At 37.0% G+C, this 19,640-nt stretch overlaps 1 protein-coding gene across 4 annotated transcripts in view; it reads left to right on the top strand.

The window, feature by feature from the left end:
• The first annotated feature begins 904 nt into the window (after positions 1-904).
• Positions 905-19,640, top strand: part of LOC121731795 (partitioning defective 3 homolog) — a 55,148-nt gene continuing 36,412 nt past the window's right edge. For 3 of the 4 annotated variants that reach the window (XM_042121424.1, XM_042121426.1, XM_042121422.1), the window contains exons 1-2: positions 905-1,060; positions 14,739-14,939. In XM_042121424.1, the coding sequence (XP_041977358.1) occupies positions 941-1,060; positions 14,739-14,939 (321 nt within the window). In that variant the 5' untranslated portion in view covers positions 905-940. Of the gene's footprint in view, positions 1,061-12,701; positions 12,876-14,738; positions 14,940-19,640 lie in introns of those variants that run through there. The other variant, XM_042121425.1, reaches the window with a different exon arrangement.

Genomic DNA, 19,640 nt, shown 5'->3' with positions numbered 1-19,640 from the left:
CACTTTAAACTTTAAAGTGTTTTAGTAACCTATACATTCCAATGTTTAAATTCCTATTGCAATGACTTTGCAGCGAAGTCAATTCTTACGTAGAGACTATATTATCTATTCTGTGGTAGAGCTCATCTATTCTTAGACTACAGCAATTAAAAGTAAGAGTTGTAGATGATTTAATTTCCGGTGATTCAGTTGCGTACAAGTTACAACCAAAACACTTCCATACCATCACATAACTCAGGCCGTGGGAGACCAAATACTATTTTGTTGCGACTCATCATAATAAAATACGAGTGTTACTGGGTTAAAACACCGTAATAACTAAAACATCTCTATATGTATAAATTATAATTGACCATTTACGTAATAGTAAATTAGTAATTATCATCTTATGCCGCGGCCGCACATGCGTCTATCGTACGAAGCTTCGTGCTATGAGACAATACCATTGGACCATACACGCAGATCGTCCAATGGTATCGTTTTGAGCACGAAACACTACGCACCTGTGCGCATTAGAGAGCATTCAGCAGGCAGAATTATTAGTGGTTCCAATGGATGCTAACCCAAAATGGGCCTTTAAGGCCCGAACTAAAATTTAAAATAAACGTACTCAAACAAAAACGATTACTTACCACATTTACCGAATTTTGTAGGTATTCGAATATCGACTTGTACTTATTGACTCAGCAGTCAGCAGGACTTTTTCCATGTTTGTACAAATTCGTATCGCGTCAGCGCGGCGCTCCGAATTTCCACAAAACACACGTTTCAGCTGATAGCTATTAATTAAAACAGAGGTGGGGCGTAGATAACGATAGCAAAGCCGAAGTTAATACGAAAATTTTCGCCACGGCAGCCAGACGCGCGGTCAATTGTTTCGTAACGTGCGACTGTGCTAGTTTTAGTGAAACATGAGTGATTGAGAGTGCTCGTGTGGAGGATGAAAGACACTCCCCGGTGCGAGGACGTGGCGGATAAGCTGGTGAGGCTGTTCGGATGGCGGCAGACGTACCCCGTGCAGAAGCTGCAGAGGGGTATACAGGAGAAGTACACTGAAACGGTGAGTTCTTGAGAAACCAGACAAATTGCTGTCGGTAGTTTTTACAGCGAAATAAGATGCTAATAATTTATGGGATTTGTGAATTGATATAAGGACAGTGTTGATAAAATTGCTCAATTACTAGAGTTTATTGTTTATGTCACCTGTATTTGCGTTTTTTTTAATGAAATAAGGGGGCAAACGAGCAAACGGGTCACCTGATGGAAAGCAACTTCCGTTGCCCATGGACACTCGCAGCATCAGAAGAGCTGCAGGTGCGTTGCCGGCCTTTTAAGAGGGAATAGGGTAATAGGGGAGGGTAGGGAAGGAAATAGGGGAGGGGAGGGAAGGAAATAGGAGAGGGTAGGGAAAGGAAAAGGGTAGGGGATTGGGCCTCCGGTAAACTCACTCACTCGGTGAAACACAGCGCAAGCGCTGTTTCACGCCGGTTTTCTGTGAGCCCGTGGTATTTCTCCGGTCGAGCCGGCCCATTCGTGCCGAAGCATGGCTCTCCCACGTCAAATCGATTATCGAAGATATTCAAGATGCATAATATTTACAGCGTCATGCATAGTAGATGGGGATCTAGCCGAAATCAGCATAAAACCTTTCTTATTATCTGATAAGAAGCAAATAAGTAAAACTTTATATCGATGAATAAGGTTTTATCACATAATATCATAATGTTACTTCGCACAGTCAACTTGGAATAGCTTGGTAAGCTATACCAAAAAACAGTTAATTTTCACTTTTAAATCGCTACCTACTGTTTTGTACATTAAAGCAATTATATTACGGATCATTAAAATCCCATTATTTAACAGCTACACTAACCGTAAGGTAAACCTGACACGAAATCTATAATGTCGAGTAAGAATCTAACGGTACCGGTAATTTCCGTCTGATAGCAGGCTAGGAACTAAGTAGGTAATACTGTTTTTATGCCTAGCTGGCAAATGCGATTAAATAACTCTTACATGAACGTCCCACGATCAAAATGCATAACGCGTGTAGAAAAGTTCCCTCGCAATTCTGTCTCATGCAGAATTGTAATTGGTATCCTTACTAATATTATAAATGCGAAAGTGTGTGTCTATGTGTCTACCTCATCACGCCCAAACCGATATTTCTGAAATTTTTGAGTCCTGGGAAAGGACATAGGATACTTTTCATCCTGGAAATAGTATTTCCCATTTCCCGTTCCCGCGTGATTAACTTATTTTGACGAACGGAGTTGCGACTTGCTGACGTCAACTTTCAAAAGTGTAATACTTACTATGCTAAGTACTCACATACGGTTTTGCTCGATAGTTTTACTCGAAATCGAGCAAAAACCACCGTGTAGACCGCAAAACTCACAGCTCGAAGGCTCGCATCGAGCCAGTTTGAAGGCTCGAATCGAGCCGGATTGACATTTTTTTTGACACTAGTTTTTATTATTCGCAGCTAATTTCCTTAAGATAAAAAAGTAGTAAAACTATCGAGCAATGCTGAATGTGTGTACGAAAGCCCGAGCCGTGGTTTTTACTCTACATGATTGCTCGATCGAGCAAAACCGTATGTGAGTACTTACACTTACTTGTTGCTATATTGTAAGTTATTATTCGAGTAAACTTCTCAGAATGGCAATAAGGTTTCTGATTTTTTCAGCCTAAATGCCCAGTTGGCAGAAAAATAAGGGATCGTAACGAGCCATCGTAATTGAGTGACCACTGGTGGTCCAACTTCCGCGCCTGAGCTAAAAATTAAAACGTTTGAAACCTAACAGATAAATAACTTAATGTGTATGAAAAAGCCTTTAGAAGTTAAGCGTGGATAAGTGCAAAAACTTGTACAAAGTGGTGTGACCGTAATATGTACCACCGTAGGCCATGTATAACTATCTGATCAGTACTAAACGCCAACACGAATGACACATCGTGAAGACATGAGAAGTGAAGACTGAATTTTGCTGGTGTCAGGACTATGTAAGGAGTCAAGAGTCAGAAGTTAGTTTAGGCAGGAGCCAGAATGTAGTCAGGACAGGAGACATACAATCGAAATATAATATTATGTACATATATAACGTGATAATATGCATGCAAGTTTTAGCATGTCCTTCGGGCTCTCTGAGTTCATAATATTATATCAAAGGGTTTTCGTGGTTGGATACCGCTGTCGATCCTGGCGACAAAGGATATATAGTGGGAATGTGTGATGGGCACATTAGGTTAAAGAAGGTGTAACATAGTGAGGATCAACTATCAATCCTTTACAGCCTGCCTTTGCAGCCAGTTTTTGGATGTTGGGATATTTAGCACTGGAAGCAAAGAAATAAACAAAGTCCATGTTCTGTAGAGTGAAGTATATTGGGTAATCCTGATTAGGTAATAATTATCATAAGTAAAAAGCTCTTATTGGTTTTACCAGATTGCAGCTTAAGATATATCGTAATCTGACTTTCTCGGGACCATTGTTGGAGATTAGAAAGTCGTTGATTAAATCGGTATGGTTGCAGCAATTATGACGTTGCAGTGGTTACAGCACGCGACCAGGGCAACGCACTGCCCTGGCCCTACGGCTTCAAGTTCAAGCGAAGTTCATAGGCTATTTAGCCTAGCATTTGCTAGTACCGGGTAGCTAACAGCTATGGCCTGGATGTTACGAAATTTCGTGATACAATGCAATATTGCAAATTGTTGCCAAGGTCCTGTGTTCAAGTGTCAATTGTGATTGAGTTTTTAAATCACAATACTTAATCACACTGACATTACATCACATTCCATTAGATTCACACAAATTAAGCAGGCCCGAATTAACACGCTAATTTTTATTGCGAAAAATTACATTGTTTTTGTGGTATTATACGGTGATAACTAGGTTTTGCATTTTATTTATGTATTTAAGCAAGTCAACAATCAAGATGTACTAATATTCCTTTCTACAAGACCGAGTGAGTGGTTTGGTCGAAATTTTCATGCAATCTGTAGACTCCTACCATCTGAACCAGCCTTGGCGGTAGAAAGTCATGTTACGGTGTGTAACTGTCGGTTAATTATAATAACGCCGGTTTAACAGTAACCACCATCCAGTGACCAACCTTGGAGTTGGCGCTAATCTAACATTCCTTTCACGATAACTCTGTTGACTAATTCTGGCGATAAACTGATGATAGCGATTTCGTGATTCGTCTATTTGGTTTATGTATTTTATTGGTGGGAACTGGGAAGTTAAACTTACTCCCCGAAGTTAGGTTACATACTTGGGGATGGAAGAGTAGCCAAGTGCCAACAAATAATTTTTATGAAACAGCAGCTGACAGCTGTCTATTACCTCTTCACGCCCAAACCGCTGAACCGATTTAGCCGAAATTTGGTAAGGATATACTTTGAGTTCTAGGGGAGGACATAGAATACTTTTTATCCCGAAAAAATGTACGGTTCTCGCTCGATAAACGAATTTTGGCGCAACGGAGTTGCGGGCGTCATCCAGTCAAAATTCTGAGTATAATTTCTACACTCAGTTTATAAGTAACACAGTAAAAGTTAGATGGTACTAAAGTGGTACCATTAGGAAAATTGATTTGAATATCCAGTGACCAGAATATTCGTTGTGCAGTGGCTATGGCTTTGGCTACGTTGAACATCAACCTTATTGCTTGTCAACATTCAACATTTCTTTGAAAAGTTAAGTTTTGCAAATAAGTATAATCAAGTATAGGAGTAGGTTTTTATAGTATTCCTTAGCAGGCGCGGTCCGAAGGGGGGTCACAGGGGACATGCCCCCCCCCCCCCCAAAATCTAAGGTCAAATTGAAAAATCTCAAAATCTTGCCAAATAATAAAAGGAAATTTTTGCCAATAATTTTTTATTATAGTGAGTGACCCCCTCTAAAAAGGCGACCGCGCCTGTTCCTTAGAACTGTGAAAACAGAAAAGTAAAGGTTTTTAACTGATCCGACGAACAGGCTGGTTGTAATGTGTTAGGTTTCCATAGTGTTAAGAGGAGTCCACACCACCGATTTTCCATACAAACGCTGTCCCCTGTTTCCTCCCTGGATAATGCCGCTAGAGTTATGATTTTTTTCCTGAATGTCTATGGCCACTATTAGCATGTCCCTATGTTTTCTTTTTTTTCATAATTTTATTATTAAAAAAGATAAGAACGTCCAAAAACCCAAAAAAATGGCCAGATTTTCCTCTGTGTTCAAACACCCAGAAAACAAAACTGGCTAAAATATAAATACAAAAAAAATAAAACATAGGAACACAGCTCAAGCCTTGCTTTAATTCTTAATGGAAAAGTACTTAAATCGGTTAAGTTTTGGAGAAGGAATCAGCGGACAACGAATCGAAGATTTTCTGTTCTTTTCTTAGAACTTTTGTCGTGTTGTCTCTATCGCGCTCTGCCGTGGGAGACTTGAGATTGGTGAGGCAGCAATACATTTTCAAATACCTATTTTCAATTTCTCTCGCCCCTGGTGTATCCTCTTAAAGGTGCCTATAATAAACATGTAGTCTAATGGCGAGCGGTGACCGCTGACCGGCGCGGCGCGGCGCGGCGGTGTTGTATTGTTGCATTTCCTGTTGGTCAAGTACAATAGCTTGTTGAATAATGCTTTTAAACGCGACTATATTAAAAATTCTCTGGTTTTTTATGTAAAAGCTGTAATTGTAAATATTTAAAGTTTTAATAAATAGACTAATGATATGGTTACGTGTGTGTCCTAACTTCTTAATCCTTGGACTTAATAGTTTTCCTCTCAACTCACCCTAAAAAGAACCACACCTATGCCTAATAATTGTAGATACTAGATAATTAGATATTATAAAATGTATATTTTTAAAGTTTTGTTTGGTCAACAACTAGATCATTGATTCCCAAAGTGGTCCAGGTGGGTGGGTGGCCCGACAGGGGTCTACGCTTGCGTCGAAGAAAAATGGGGGTCCACGAGTCGTTAACCCCCCGTTAACGACTCGTGGACCCCCATTTTTCTTAGAAATTAGGTGACCCGACTTGACTTCTCCTATGAATATAGGCAGACAATATTACCTAAGTATATTAGCAGATTAAATATTACTGAGCGAGGAGATACGGTTACACTTAGCTAAACTCAAGCCAAATATTGATATAATTTGCTGTAAATTCACCAAGTATTAAAATTGTAACTTTTATTAAAAGCTTTTATTTAACTTGCTCTGTATGTATGTAAGTATGTATGTTCGGGTGAAAACTTGGAACTCAATTCTGAAGTAGATATATTTAACCGATCAAGCTGAAATTTTGCAGGCACGTTTAGTTTGGATGACAATACATGATATTGTATGTGACATCACTCTAAATCCAATATGGCCGACCATCCAAGATGGCGAAATAGTTATTTTCTATGCAGTTCTACAATATGGGCATTAAATGAAAGGGCTTTTTGAGAGTAACTCGAAAACGAATGTAATGTCATACTACATCCAATATGGCGGCTCATCCAAGATAGAGGTATAGTTATTTTTAATGCACTTCTGCAATATGGGTATCAAATGAAAGGGCTCATTGATACTCTGAGAGTAACTTCGAAACGAATGTAATGTCATTCTACATCCAATATGGCGTTTCATTCAAGGTATAGTTATTTTTAATGCACTTCTGCAATATGGGTATCAAAAAAAGGGCTCATTGAGAGTAACTCGGAAACTAATGTAATGCCATTCTACATCCAATATGGCGGCTCATCCAAGATAGGGGAATATAGTTATTTTTAAAGCACTTCTGCAATATGGGTATCAAACAAAAAGGCTCATTAAGAGTAAATTGAAAAGTCATGTCGTGTCCAGTCGTGCAGTGTCGTGTCGTATCGTTTCGTATCGTAACATGATGTGAGTCGTGACGTGACGTGACGTGTCGTGTCGTGTCGTGTGACGTGTCGTGTCGTGTCGTGTCGTGTCGTGTCGTGTCGTGTCGTGTCGTGTCGTGGCTGGTCAGATCGGGTGTGGTCGGGTCGGGTCGGGTCGGGTCGTGTCGTGTCGTGTCGTGTCGTGTCGTGTCGTGTCGTGTCGTGTCGTGTCGTGTCGTGTCGTGTCGTGTCGTGTCGTGTCGTGTCGTTTCGTGTCGTGTCGTGTCGTGTCGTTTCGTGTCGTGTCGTGTCGTGTCGTGTCTTGTTGGTTGAATCCGGTCATTTTTGTTAAGTGATATTTAATTTTTTTGTCGTAAAATTAAATACGATTCAGGTTTTAACAAATTCTTGAAACAAAACAAACTACAATCAAGCAGACTTAAGAAATCTAGTCAGAGATTTAACTAAAAAACAAAAAATAAATTATAAGCAAAAAACTTTTGAAAAAAAGCTTTTATTTAAATATACTTACTTTAAAAGAAGAAAATAATTTTCCCCTCAAAAAATCTAACTATTAAGTTATAACCTCAATATATTATACAATTTGCATGATAATAAAAGCTTGACGCGTGATTCGTTAATAATACTATTATAAACTGATATTATATATTTTATTTTATTAAAGTAATTAAATATTAACAGATTGTTAAGTCTCGCGACAAGCTTTTATTATCATGCAAATTGTATAATATATTGAGGTTATAACTTAATAGTTAGGATTTTTGAGGGGAAAATTATTTTCTTCTTTTTAAAGTATATTTAAATAAAAGCTTTTTTTTCAAAAGTTTTTTGCTTATAATTTATGTCAGGTTACCATTGTAGAAATTGAAATTTTGATTATATTGCGACGGTTTTTAAAATAATAAACATAGTTTTGATGTTAAATTGATTCTACTACGATATAACAACATAAGTAAAAGTGTGGTAATACCTGCGCGCGTGCTCCCCGTACAACTTCGTTTCAGGCACTGAAGCGCGGGAAATAGGCACTTATCTCCTGAAGCTGGAATGTCGTTGTCACAGGTGCGGGTTTTATGCCGTGCTGTATCGTAAATAGCAGCTACCGTACTCTTATTTAAGTATTATAAATGATGTTTTATTATTTTATTGTATTATTATATTATGTATAGTATTATTATATATTATTATTATTATTATTTATGTTGAATCTGTCGTGCGTCAGGCGTAATATGTATAGGAACCACGGAAGATCAGGTACCGCGGTGCAGTGTTCTGCGCCGTGGTAATACACCTGAGTGGGTATCCTTTTCGGCATTATACAATGCACTGCCTAATGATGCCATATTTTTTTTTTTTTGTAGTTTGTTGTTTGTTTTATTTTTTCTTTTGGGTTATTGTTTGCTTTAGTGTGTGCAGTGTATTGTATTTATGTTTGAATAAAATTTTTATTAAGTATTATTATTATTATTATTATTAATTTTTATGTTAAATCCATACTAATATTATAAATGCGAAAGTGTGTCTGTCTGTCTGTCTGTCTGTCCGTCTGTCTGTCTGTCTGTTACCTTTTCACGCTCAAACCGCTGAACCAATTTTGCTGAACTTTGGCATGGAGATACTTTGAGTCCCGAGAAAGGACGTAGGATAGATTTTATCCCGGAAAAATGTACGGTTCCCGCTCGATAAACGAGTTTTGGCGCAACGGAGTTGCGGGTGTCATCTAGTAGCTACTAAACAAGAAAATAAATTGCGTTTACTTTTTACCACTCCGAAGTGGAAGCTTATTGGTTCTTTGTACTGTGACTTGGCAGTCAAACTGCTCACTTCTTCAAAAATCTCACTTCTTAAAGGGTTCTGCCACCAAAAATGTTTGAGAACAGCTGTAGATAGCAGAAGTTAAGTCATAACTTCACTTTTTTTTCAATAGGCAATACGCACTCTTCTCAAACTCTCCTGTTAGCATCAATCAGCATGACCCGATTCCAATATTTACATTTCAAGTCTACGAGCAGTTTGATAAGTTTATCTGATAACCTTTTTTCTCACGCCTTATCTTAAACCGTTGGATTTAAGGATTTTTGAATATTTTTGCGATAAATATCTTTTACTTTTTTAAAGAGAGGTAAAACATATTGTAAAAGTTTCCGAGTTTTGTTAACATTGTGGACACCCAGCGCCCGTATACAGCATTATGTAAACTTACTTTTTTAAAACTAAAAGTAGGATCTGTAAACGTTTCAATTTATAAACATAACTAAAAACGTTTTAATGTGTACTTACATACTAAGTATATTATTATTTTGTTAGTTAATTTTAAAACTTTGGAAACTTTCCGCAGTATAATACGTAGAAATTTTTGTATGCAAAACTAGCCTGTCTGTTCAAATAACAAATTGACTACTATTGGCTAAGTTGCTAAATAATGAGCAAATAACATTGGAGATCGGCCACGCCTTGAGCAACCTGTCCCAGATGAACTTTGCCATAGGCCATAACGTTCACCGCACACCTTCACGAAACTGTTTATCGAACGTCATAACTGCAACTCAATCGCCATGCTAACGCCAATATAATGATGCATATAATATTGTAAACAGCACCCTGATTTTGCTATCTTCAATCCAACAAACAGCTGCAACCCAGTCCGGGTGTTAAACAGCAAAATAAGGGGCTATTCCGAAAGGGATAGCACCTTATTTTGAGGCCGTGGCCTATGGCAACAAGGCTATAAGTAAAATTCCTTCCAAAATCTACTGTTGCACTTGCAGTGAGCATAACTTTAGCTGTAGCCTGTGGTGCAACTCGCGAGCCAAAGCTCCTGTGGCTTACTTAGAGACCCATTTTTCTCATAATCGCCAAACAACCGTCAATCGATTATTTTTTGGAGTTTTAGAGAATTCGTTCGGATAATAAGTAAAATTCCTTCCAAAATCTACTGTTGCACTTGCAGTGAGCATAACTTTAACTGTAGCCTGTGGTGCAACTCGCGAGCCAAAGCTCCTGTGGCTTACTTTAGAAAGAGACCCATTTTTCTCATAATCGCCAAACAACCGTCAATCGATTATTTTTTGGAGTTTTAGAGAATTCGTTCGACATTATCATGCATTAATTTTGTAGAGCTTAGAATAGTAATTGATATTTAAATGAAATTTTGGTACTGTGAATATAAGGGAGGGGCGCGTCATTTTAAGTTAGACAAGCCCTACTCTACTAGTTTTTCAGAGACCGCATCGAATTCATATCGAAGCTGTATTAACGTAGGTAGCAGAATCGCGGTACAGGTACCTACGAAATGCGTTGGATGAGCATTTGATTGTGTTCTAACTTCAGACTTCAGTTGTGTTATCGCGTTGGCGCGGCGCGGTGCGTTACGTGTAACTAGTTCCAGTGAAATCGTGGAGTGAAGTGTTTTAGTAAAATACACGTTTACCTTGGTGAAAATAGTGCAAAATCGTAAATACGCCCACAAATTCTAAACTCGTTAAAATCTTATCAAGTTAACTTGTTGAAATCACGTTCTAGAATTTAAAATTTAAATATCGAATCGAATTTTGTTTTGCAACAAACACAGAAAAATGGCTATAAGCAGTGAAAATCTGAATAAAAAAAAATATTTTCCATTTCATGGTCACTGCACTTTGAAAAAATTGCTTGAAAACATTTAAAAGTAAACTCATTGAAGGGAATCGGTCTATGTAGCCGTGTATTGTTTTTGCATAAACCAGTAAAAGGCGTTTTGCATGCTAATATTTGCATATGAAGCAGCCACCTTGAATATACTAGACAAGTAGTTTTTGAAATGGTCTAACCTCCAAAGATGATATCAAGGCCTAGTAGTCATATTAGTATGTCCTTTCTCGGGATTTAAAGTATATCCATACAAAATTTCAGCAAAATCGGTTCAGCGTTTTGGGCGTGAAGAGGTAACATACAGAGTACAGACGGACACTTTCTCATTTAAAAAATTTGTATGGATGAGAATCTTAAATTGTAGTTTTCGTCATTAAGCAAAAATCACTATAATAATAGTAGAAGTTTTCAAGAATAATGTGTAAATAATAGCTAGTAACTAGAGCAAAAACTATCAAATATATCATGTTCATGATACATAATCACAAGACAATTTTGTATGATTGGAGTTAATTAGATACTATATCAGAAGAAGTTAGAACCTTACTAGGACGACATAGGACATAATATTTGGATCACAACAATTTCATAAGATCTTATCCTTCAATCCTTGGTTCTTTAAAAATCAAGGCTTTTAAAAATCAAAGGCAAGGCAAGATTGTGATCTGAATTCTGATGAATCGAACCAAAAACTGTCTGATTAGACTTAAAATATGGCTCGGGAAGTGTGTATGACAGTTTGACGTCGGTTGTATGAGTTGTATGACTGAAACCAGACGCATATCCGTCGGTATATGGACAGCGACATAATATCACGTTGATAAATGATAACAGACCAATTGTTTAACATATTTAAATGCAAACATCACTTCTGTTACGACTTAATCATTGCTAATGCAAAGAATAAACGAAAGCTACTGAATTATGGATAAACGAATAATAGGTAAATAATTAATAATCATGAAGCATTATCGCCTAAACGTAACAAAAATTAACTATTCGGCGTTCCTTTTACATTTATTACTTTGAAGATAATTTAACACGGTTAAAAGTTAGTTAACTTGCGTTTATGTACTTTACGTCATATATATACAATATTATAATTATTTTATATAACAAGAACAGTAAAGATTAATATTAAATTCTTTTTTTTTTAATTGCAATTTTTTTTGGTTTGCTCAATGTAGTTCTATACAATTTTGTTCCCGTAACGCCCAAAGATAGACTGGTATTATAATGCCTTATAGCAAGTCTACCTTTTTACCTTTATGTCTATAGGTTTGAAATAAATTGTTAGGACTCATGGCAACAAAATTTTGAGCCATCGTCTAAACTCTGAGTAATAATAATTATTTAAGTATCAATCAATGTTTATATAATGTTGATGTCATGATATAATAGATCGAGCTGCAACAATGCTTTACCTTGACCACTTGATCGCACGATTGCATGTTCAATAACATGATCCGAGAGAAAAAGTGAATGAATCAGATCCTTAATGGTACCATCTGGTTCCACGTTTGGTTGTGAAGGCCAAGGCCTTATCCGGTGACCTATACTTGTAGCCAATGTTTGTCTGTAAAATGGATCAGAGCACTAAGTAAACTTCCATTCGATAATTTGGACAGGGAAGTTGGAAGTATAAACTTTATGGGATTTAACATAATAATAATATGGCGTCGCTAAATAAATTTGCGTTGCCAAATAACGAATTGCATACATTTTTAACTCTAACTTCATTACAAAAGTTATCGAATTTACGTTAGGTGCCCTTATAGCTGCTTTAGTACTTAGGTGCATTTTTAAAACCTTATGTAGACTAGTTTTTTTAAAATCCTAGGAGTAAAAAATGTTTTGGGTCGTTGATCTCAAAATGCAAATAATCAAATTACTTTGATGAAGTATAAGGATTAAATTAATGACGCAATGGATGAATCATAATATTATGTCTTAGGTGCATCCTTAAAATCTTAATATTATGTAGACTTTTTTTAAATCCTAGGAGTTTAACCAAAAAAAGTAAAAAATCTTTTGGGTCATTGATCTCAAAATGCAAATAATCAAGTTACCTTGATGAAATATAAGGATTAAATTAATGACGCAATCAATGAATCATTTGTAAACATACACTTTCCAAAACCTTACTTTGAGTTTTTAGCCTTTGGCTCAACAAATAGGAATTAGGAACAAATTTCGTTTGCTTTAAGGAATTATCTAATTAAGCTTTTATTTCTTTTGACATAAAAAGAAGTTAAAATGCAATCGAAAAGTGTGTAATCTGTGATGGACTATGGACATTGATAGGCCGGTTCCACCCCCTCGTCACAAAAAGCGGGCCAAGCTAGCAGCGCAAGAACGGGAGAGAAGATCGGTTACTTGGGTATGAGACTTTATTTGTAATACAGAGAAAGAACATTTAAAAACACAGAAAAAAGCTCTTATAAAACGTTAAGATGATACTTTCTAGTGTTGAAACATCAAAAGTTCCTTTAGCAGTTGCAACTGCTAAAGGAACTTTTGTAGTCACTGATTAAAGAAAAATGAAATTAAAAATATGATTATATCTATATATCTATATCTATGGACGCTTCACACCACGTCAGTCTGGCCCCGTGGTAAGTACCTGAAGGACTTGTGTTACAGGTACCAGACAACGGAAATATATTTAATACTTTTATACTAAGTATACATATATTTAAGATTTTTAGTATATGATACACATATTTAATACACATCCATGACCCAGGAACTTTGAAAACTTTTTGTTCCGTCGACGCGACCCCCGGCTTGAGCTACCAACGCGCTCACCACTGAGCCACAGAGGTCGTCAAATACAGGGTGTAACAAATCTAAGTCATAATACTTTATAGTATAAAACGCAGAAATTAACTAGGTGCCCTGGATTTATTGAGTTCGGAACGAGGCTCCCAGTTAAAGTTTATCTGCGTGTTACAATTTACATATTATAATGTGATAATAGTACTTAGTAGGAAATATAAGTTTTGGAAATCGCTATAATAACGATAGGAATCCTTGCAATATCTCCCATGCTATTAGTATTTGGTTTAACTAAATCATAGAATACCCATTGAACTTGTATGAATAATGATCCGTTCCATTTACCACTCAATAGACGACAATTAAACAATCGTGAGTAATGAACCAGACTGAACAAACTGGTTTTTATCTATTGCACGACAGGCTTGGCTGATAAAGGAATACTCATGAATAGACTGAAAACAGTACCACAGTAAATATATCATACAGTAGAGTATAGGGAACCAAACAGCGCATAATATTCAGTCGAAGTTAGCTATCGAAGTTTAATCGACACATTTGAAGTAACTACAGTGGTGTTCGGTTTGATCGAGCATAGCACCTCCCTCGGTTGGAAGAATCTTTCTTTGGGGCTCCCACTGATATTATCTCACAACATCTTATTCTGCTCAGTCGTATCCCTGTAAACATGCACAGATACTCTATAATACTCTATAATATACACAGTATGTTAAGTGCTTTGTGACCTAAAGTTTTGATTTTTTACTTCAAATTACATAAAATTTGTATTCACGATGCTCGAAAGTCGAATCAGATGCACACACTAGCGGGTAGTGTGTGCATCTGATTCGACTTTCGAGCAGTCTAGCATAATATTCTAGTAGGTACTACTGTAACCAAGTATATTACATTGTGGCTGTATTTACGTGGGAATGTACTGGGTTGGAGTTCCAGTTTTTTTTAGTAGAACCTGCCAATCGGAGAATTCGCACGTTGCTCTAGCATTGTTTGTTTCTGGCAAATCTACTTCCAATGAACCTTGCTATCTTAGAGTTATCGTGCAAGGTTTTTGTGATTCGCAACTTGATGTCACTAAAACATGTTCATTAGTCAACTAATTACTTGAAATAAGTTCCATAAACTACGACCGGAAACGCCCTTGCGCTTCCTCCGTGTGAGTAGTTCAAACGTCCAAAGATGCCTGTCGTTCCTTTTTCAGTTCTCACGTTCACCGCGAGGTCGTAACTCGTAAACGAACAACAAATAACAATATTGTAATTTTAAAGTAAAACAACATCGAAAGCAGTAATTGTAATAGTAGCCAACATAATTCGAAATTAGAAGATTAAAAATTTCGAATCATATTATTTTGATAATTTTACAAAAGTAACAACTCAACATTGTTATTCTCTCTTCACCTAGTTTATACATAACCCGAAAATAACACAATTCTCCTCGATTCCAGGGTCCGGAGACATGGATCGGCGTTCGGGCGTTGCGCGCCAGCGGCGGTGGCATTCTCGACCCGGACGACAGGGTGTGCGACGTCGCCGACGACCGGGAGACCCTCACCGCGGAGTGCAGCAACCAGCCCCAGCCGCGAGCGGCGCAGGCTGACGGCGCCAGCGGGTCTTCCGCCGGCACCGCCTCGCCCGATATGTTCCGAGTGAGTTTACTAGACTATCTATACTACTATTATAAAGAGGAAAGATTTGATTGTTTGTTTGTCTTGAATAGGCTCCGAAACTACTGGACCGATTTGAAAGATTATTTTACCATTGGAATCCTACATTAATTCTGCTGAACATAGGCTAAATTGTATTTTGGAAAAAAATAGGGTTCCGTAAGATATTTGGGATTTTCGGACGCAAGGTGTAAAAAATCAACCAGAAATGTTACTTTTTTCGCGTACGCTGCCTAAACTATAAAAGATAGAACCATAAAATGTTCTAAGTAATTGTAGATCTTTTAAATATATACAAAAAAGTCCGCGACACACTATACCTATCTATGTTGAGTGAGGCACAATAACCATTTTTTTATAAAAAAATCTTGAAATGTTTTTGGACTACATTTAAATGCCTTTATTTTAATCATGGCATTAATTCTTATCAAAATAAATTATTTCATTACTAAAAACAGTTAATGTAGATAATATTTAGTCTTCGAATGATTAAAATTGGACGTTTGGTTTTAATGTTATGGCGAAATTAAAATATTACCATTTCTGCTGCATGTTGCGAATTGGGCGTCGCGCGTCGTCAAGGCGCGCCGCGCGGGTGTGCTCGCCCGGAGAGTCCACGTAAATATTAATTATTATTACCTCGATCATGGGAATCGCAGACACAATAGATTTATAATATAATAGTTATGCGACAGCCGGGTGCCGCTTCATTGATGGGATAATATTATAGTGCTTCATTAGTTCATTACGTTTAGTGTAAACCATTTTTATATTCTGCTTAACATAAAGATTGACTAAGAAATAAAGATTGAAAAAAAGTTATTTAAAAATCAATGTCCACCCGTGCGAAGCCGGGGCGGACCGCTAGTCTTGTATATTATGATATGTCGGTATTCCGGCAGTAACGGCTGCATTTCCACGGACCACGACATATTTTATATGTGGGGTTATGGGAGAAAATCTAGGTGCAATGCAATGCAATATGTGCATTTTGACGTAATTTATGTTACCTGTTTATTTGGACTCCAAGCAAAACTATCACGATTCACGGCACAAGGCACAGCTTGGTGGCAGACAGAGAGACAGACATTCTTGGGTAGTCTTTCCCAAAGTGGGCGATAACGCCCCCTTGTGGGCGCTGCAGGTCTAAAGGGTGTGGGACCCAGAAAAAAATGGGGGTGTTGTGTAGTGGCTTGGGCCGTGCGGGGTGATTTTTAATTTAATTTCATCTGGATGCAATTTAAGTTGTAACAGTGGGGGGCGCTAAAACATAAAGTAAGTAGACAAAATAAGTTTGGGAACCTTTGTTCAAGGGCTTCAGTTCTACCCTTGTAGTGCGTACGGAACCCTCATAAAGGTCATCAACATTTTGATTTCCTAATTGGTAAACTTTACTAAAAAAATTACTAATTCCATATTGAAATCAAGTTGGTCAAAAACTCAGGTAATATTTTTTATAATAAGTAAGTACCCACATAATATTATTAAGTATAGTCCGTCAAGAAAGTGAAGAAATTAAAAAAGTGGCAACATCGTAGTGTCATCCCTTTCAAATCAATCTGAGAAAAAAGGGATGACACTTTTTATGATTTAGATGTTGCCACTTTTTAATTTCTTCACTTTCTTGACGGACTATATAAAAGGCAATCATTATATTATAATATTTAGAATTATTCATAGTCAACAAAAATCTGATAGCACTCCAGAGATAAACCAGTGGCTATTGCAAATATTAAAAAAAAAAAACCGGCCGTTCCAAAATTCAAACTTGTCGAAACTTGCAAAAGGTGCAAGTCGAAACAATCGAAATCCCTTGAAATTTTTTCAGACTTTTTCATTTCAAGTTATGTTTTCAAGTGAGAAACGTGCGTTTGTTCCAATTAAATCTAAACCGAAAATGGGGTTGTGTTGTGCTGGAATCTCTTGTTTTATGAAAGTGGTACGTACCAAATTAATTATTAAACATTTTTTGCTACTTAAATTCATTTTTGTACCTTTTCGACAGTTGTAAAAAAGTTCGATATGATTTTAATACTTTGTGTTAGTTTTAAACAATAAGAAATAATAAAATTCGGTTCATTTATATACTTACCTAACAAGAAATTAGAATTGAAAAGAAATAGGAAAATTTGTAGGTGCCTCCTCACTGCCTCCCTTTATTAGCTCCTTAGTAAAATATTGCAAGCGCCAAGCACTGTAGTGTAGCTAATGAGTAATGACTAATCAGCTGTTTTGTCATTTTTAGGGTTCCGTGTTATATTTGTCTTAAAATATTTAACATTTTAATATGAAGATTAGAGCTAACATACTAGGGCGACTGAAAAGTTTTGAGCCTAAGGTTAAGGTATTAAAAGGCTGATAAAAATGTACAAAACAAATATTTCAATATAGTCTCCTGTCTCCTTGTATTTCAAATTTCAATGCACTTCTTAGTTCTTACATATTTATTGTAAAGAGCTTGAAAAAATATTCGCCGTTTTTGTCTTCAAAATGTTCATCTACGGCCATCTTCATTTCTTCGTCATTGGAAAATCTCCGTCCCCGTAGGTCTTTTTCAAATTTGAAAAAATAAATTAGGGCCAGGTCAGGACTGTAGGGCGGGTGGTTGATTTCCTCGAATCCTGTCACTGTGAGGGCACGCCTTGCAAGTTGCAACTCGCACAGTGTGGACGAGCGCGTTGCTTTGCAAAAACAGAACTCTTTTTGTCAGTTTGCCTCTCCGTTTCTCAACAACCACTTGACGTAACTATGTCAACAATACGGCATAGTAATCTCCGTTCATCGTAGTATTTTTCGGAAGATCAATAAACAAAATACCTTCACAATCCCAAAAAACAGTGGCCATGAGTTTGGACGCCGATCTTTCCTATTTGAAATTCCGTGGCGGCTTTTCTCCCTTTTCTATCCACTGCATTGACTCCTGTTTCGACTCCGGATCGTACTGTCGAATCCAGGTTTCATCGACAGTAATAAGGCGAGAAAAAACATCGTCTGGATTATCGTCACAGATATCCAAAAACTACTGTGAAGTTGTGACTCGTGTCTCGACTTTGCTTGTCCAGTGGCGCCAGCATTTTCGGCACCCATCGCGATTCGCGCGCAGACCTGTTTAGTTTTTTCATGTGCAGATCATGCAAAATATTTCCGCGTTCCTTGCTATAGCCCTGCATTGCTTGAGCCACACACTTCTTCATACGTAAGTGGACACTAAGTAGGGTTTTATTATTATTGTAGTAAAATGAGGCTAATAGGATTATAGATATTATGTTATCGTCCTTGGCTGTTACAAATTATAATTTAACGTGACTAATGCCTGTTTTTACCAACTGCCTCCTAAAGCTAAGTGGTCCCCTAGCGGCAATTAAGGGTACATATCCTTCAAGATTTCACGAATTTTTACCGACTTCCAAATAGGAGGAAGTTATACGTTCGGCTGTATCTTTTTTTTTTATGTTCAACGATAACTCAGCCGTTTGTGATCCGATTTTCAAAATTCTTTTTGTGTTGTATAGGGTTTAACTCAAATTTGGTACCATGTTCACAAAAGCGGTGATCTGATGATGGGATCCTGGAGAAATCGACTCCTTGAAATTTGTATGGAAACATATAGTGATTAAAATTTTTTCTGAAGCATTCGAGGTAAATGCTACCAAAAAGTAAGATTTCGCATCAGGTTATACCCTGGATCCGAAGGTACTCAACAGAACTTTTGAATCCTTATAGATTAGACGGGTTCGGGGATTTCGGCGTTGTTTAAAGAACTGAAAGCATAAGCCAACACATCAATTTATTTTATCATCATCATCAAAATCATAATCATGCCATGGGTCATGTTATAAAAGCGTAAGTATGTTTAAGCAGCCTCTACACGTTGGCCGTGTTTGCCGAACAGAAGAGGACGGCGCTATACTAAAAAAGAGATTGAATTATTTGCGTCTTTCTTTCTGGTATAGCGCCATCCCCTTCTGTTCGGCAAACACGGCCAACGTGTAGAGGCTGCTTAACATTTTGTTTATTTGTTCGTCTGTTAGCGGGCGTCCACAAATTACGTGAGGTCTATAAGGGGGAAGGGGGTACCACTTCACGCTTCAACTGCTGATTCAATTTGGATGAACTTTTGTATGGCATACTTTGATTCTCGGAAAAGGATAAAACATAGTTTTTATCCCGGAAAATATTGTAGCGCGCTAAAAGAATTTCAGCATATTATTATAACGACGCGACGTTGCGAGCTACATATTCTAGTAAAATTAATATTCTTTTGCTATAATTTAATGATAATAATTTGTGTTCCAAGTTGAAACTATTAAATAGGTCTCCAGTACTACATAATAGTTTATATATTTTATAGTTAGTCTGAAGATTTTATCATTTTAGACCTAGATACTCAGCTAGGCGTAAAGCGTAACGTACGTGTTGAATATAGATATTTTTTTAATAATTATTATAATAATATGTTACATAGATAGTATACGTAGAGTGTAGACTCATGTTGGCTTGCTTTTTTGCAAAATAGCAACCAGGAAAGATTAGAAGTACCTACTCTGGAAAATGTAAATTTCTGTAGCCTTCGATATTATGCTAAGTAACGGTATAAAATGACTATCGACAAATTGCAGTTACAAAGTAATACAACCATAACACAGTCACGATTAAATGCGGTTAAAAAGTAATACAATAAAT

This window comes from Aricia agestis, chromosome 11 (genome assembly GCF_905147365.1).
Source record: "Aricia agestis chromosome 11, ilAriAges1.1, whole genome shotgun sequence".
Taxonomy (NCBI): Eukaryota; Metazoa; Arthropoda; class Insecta; order Lepidoptera; family Lycaenidae; genus Aricia; species Aricia agestis.
This window is presented reverse-complemented; position numbering and strand designations above follow the sequence as displayed.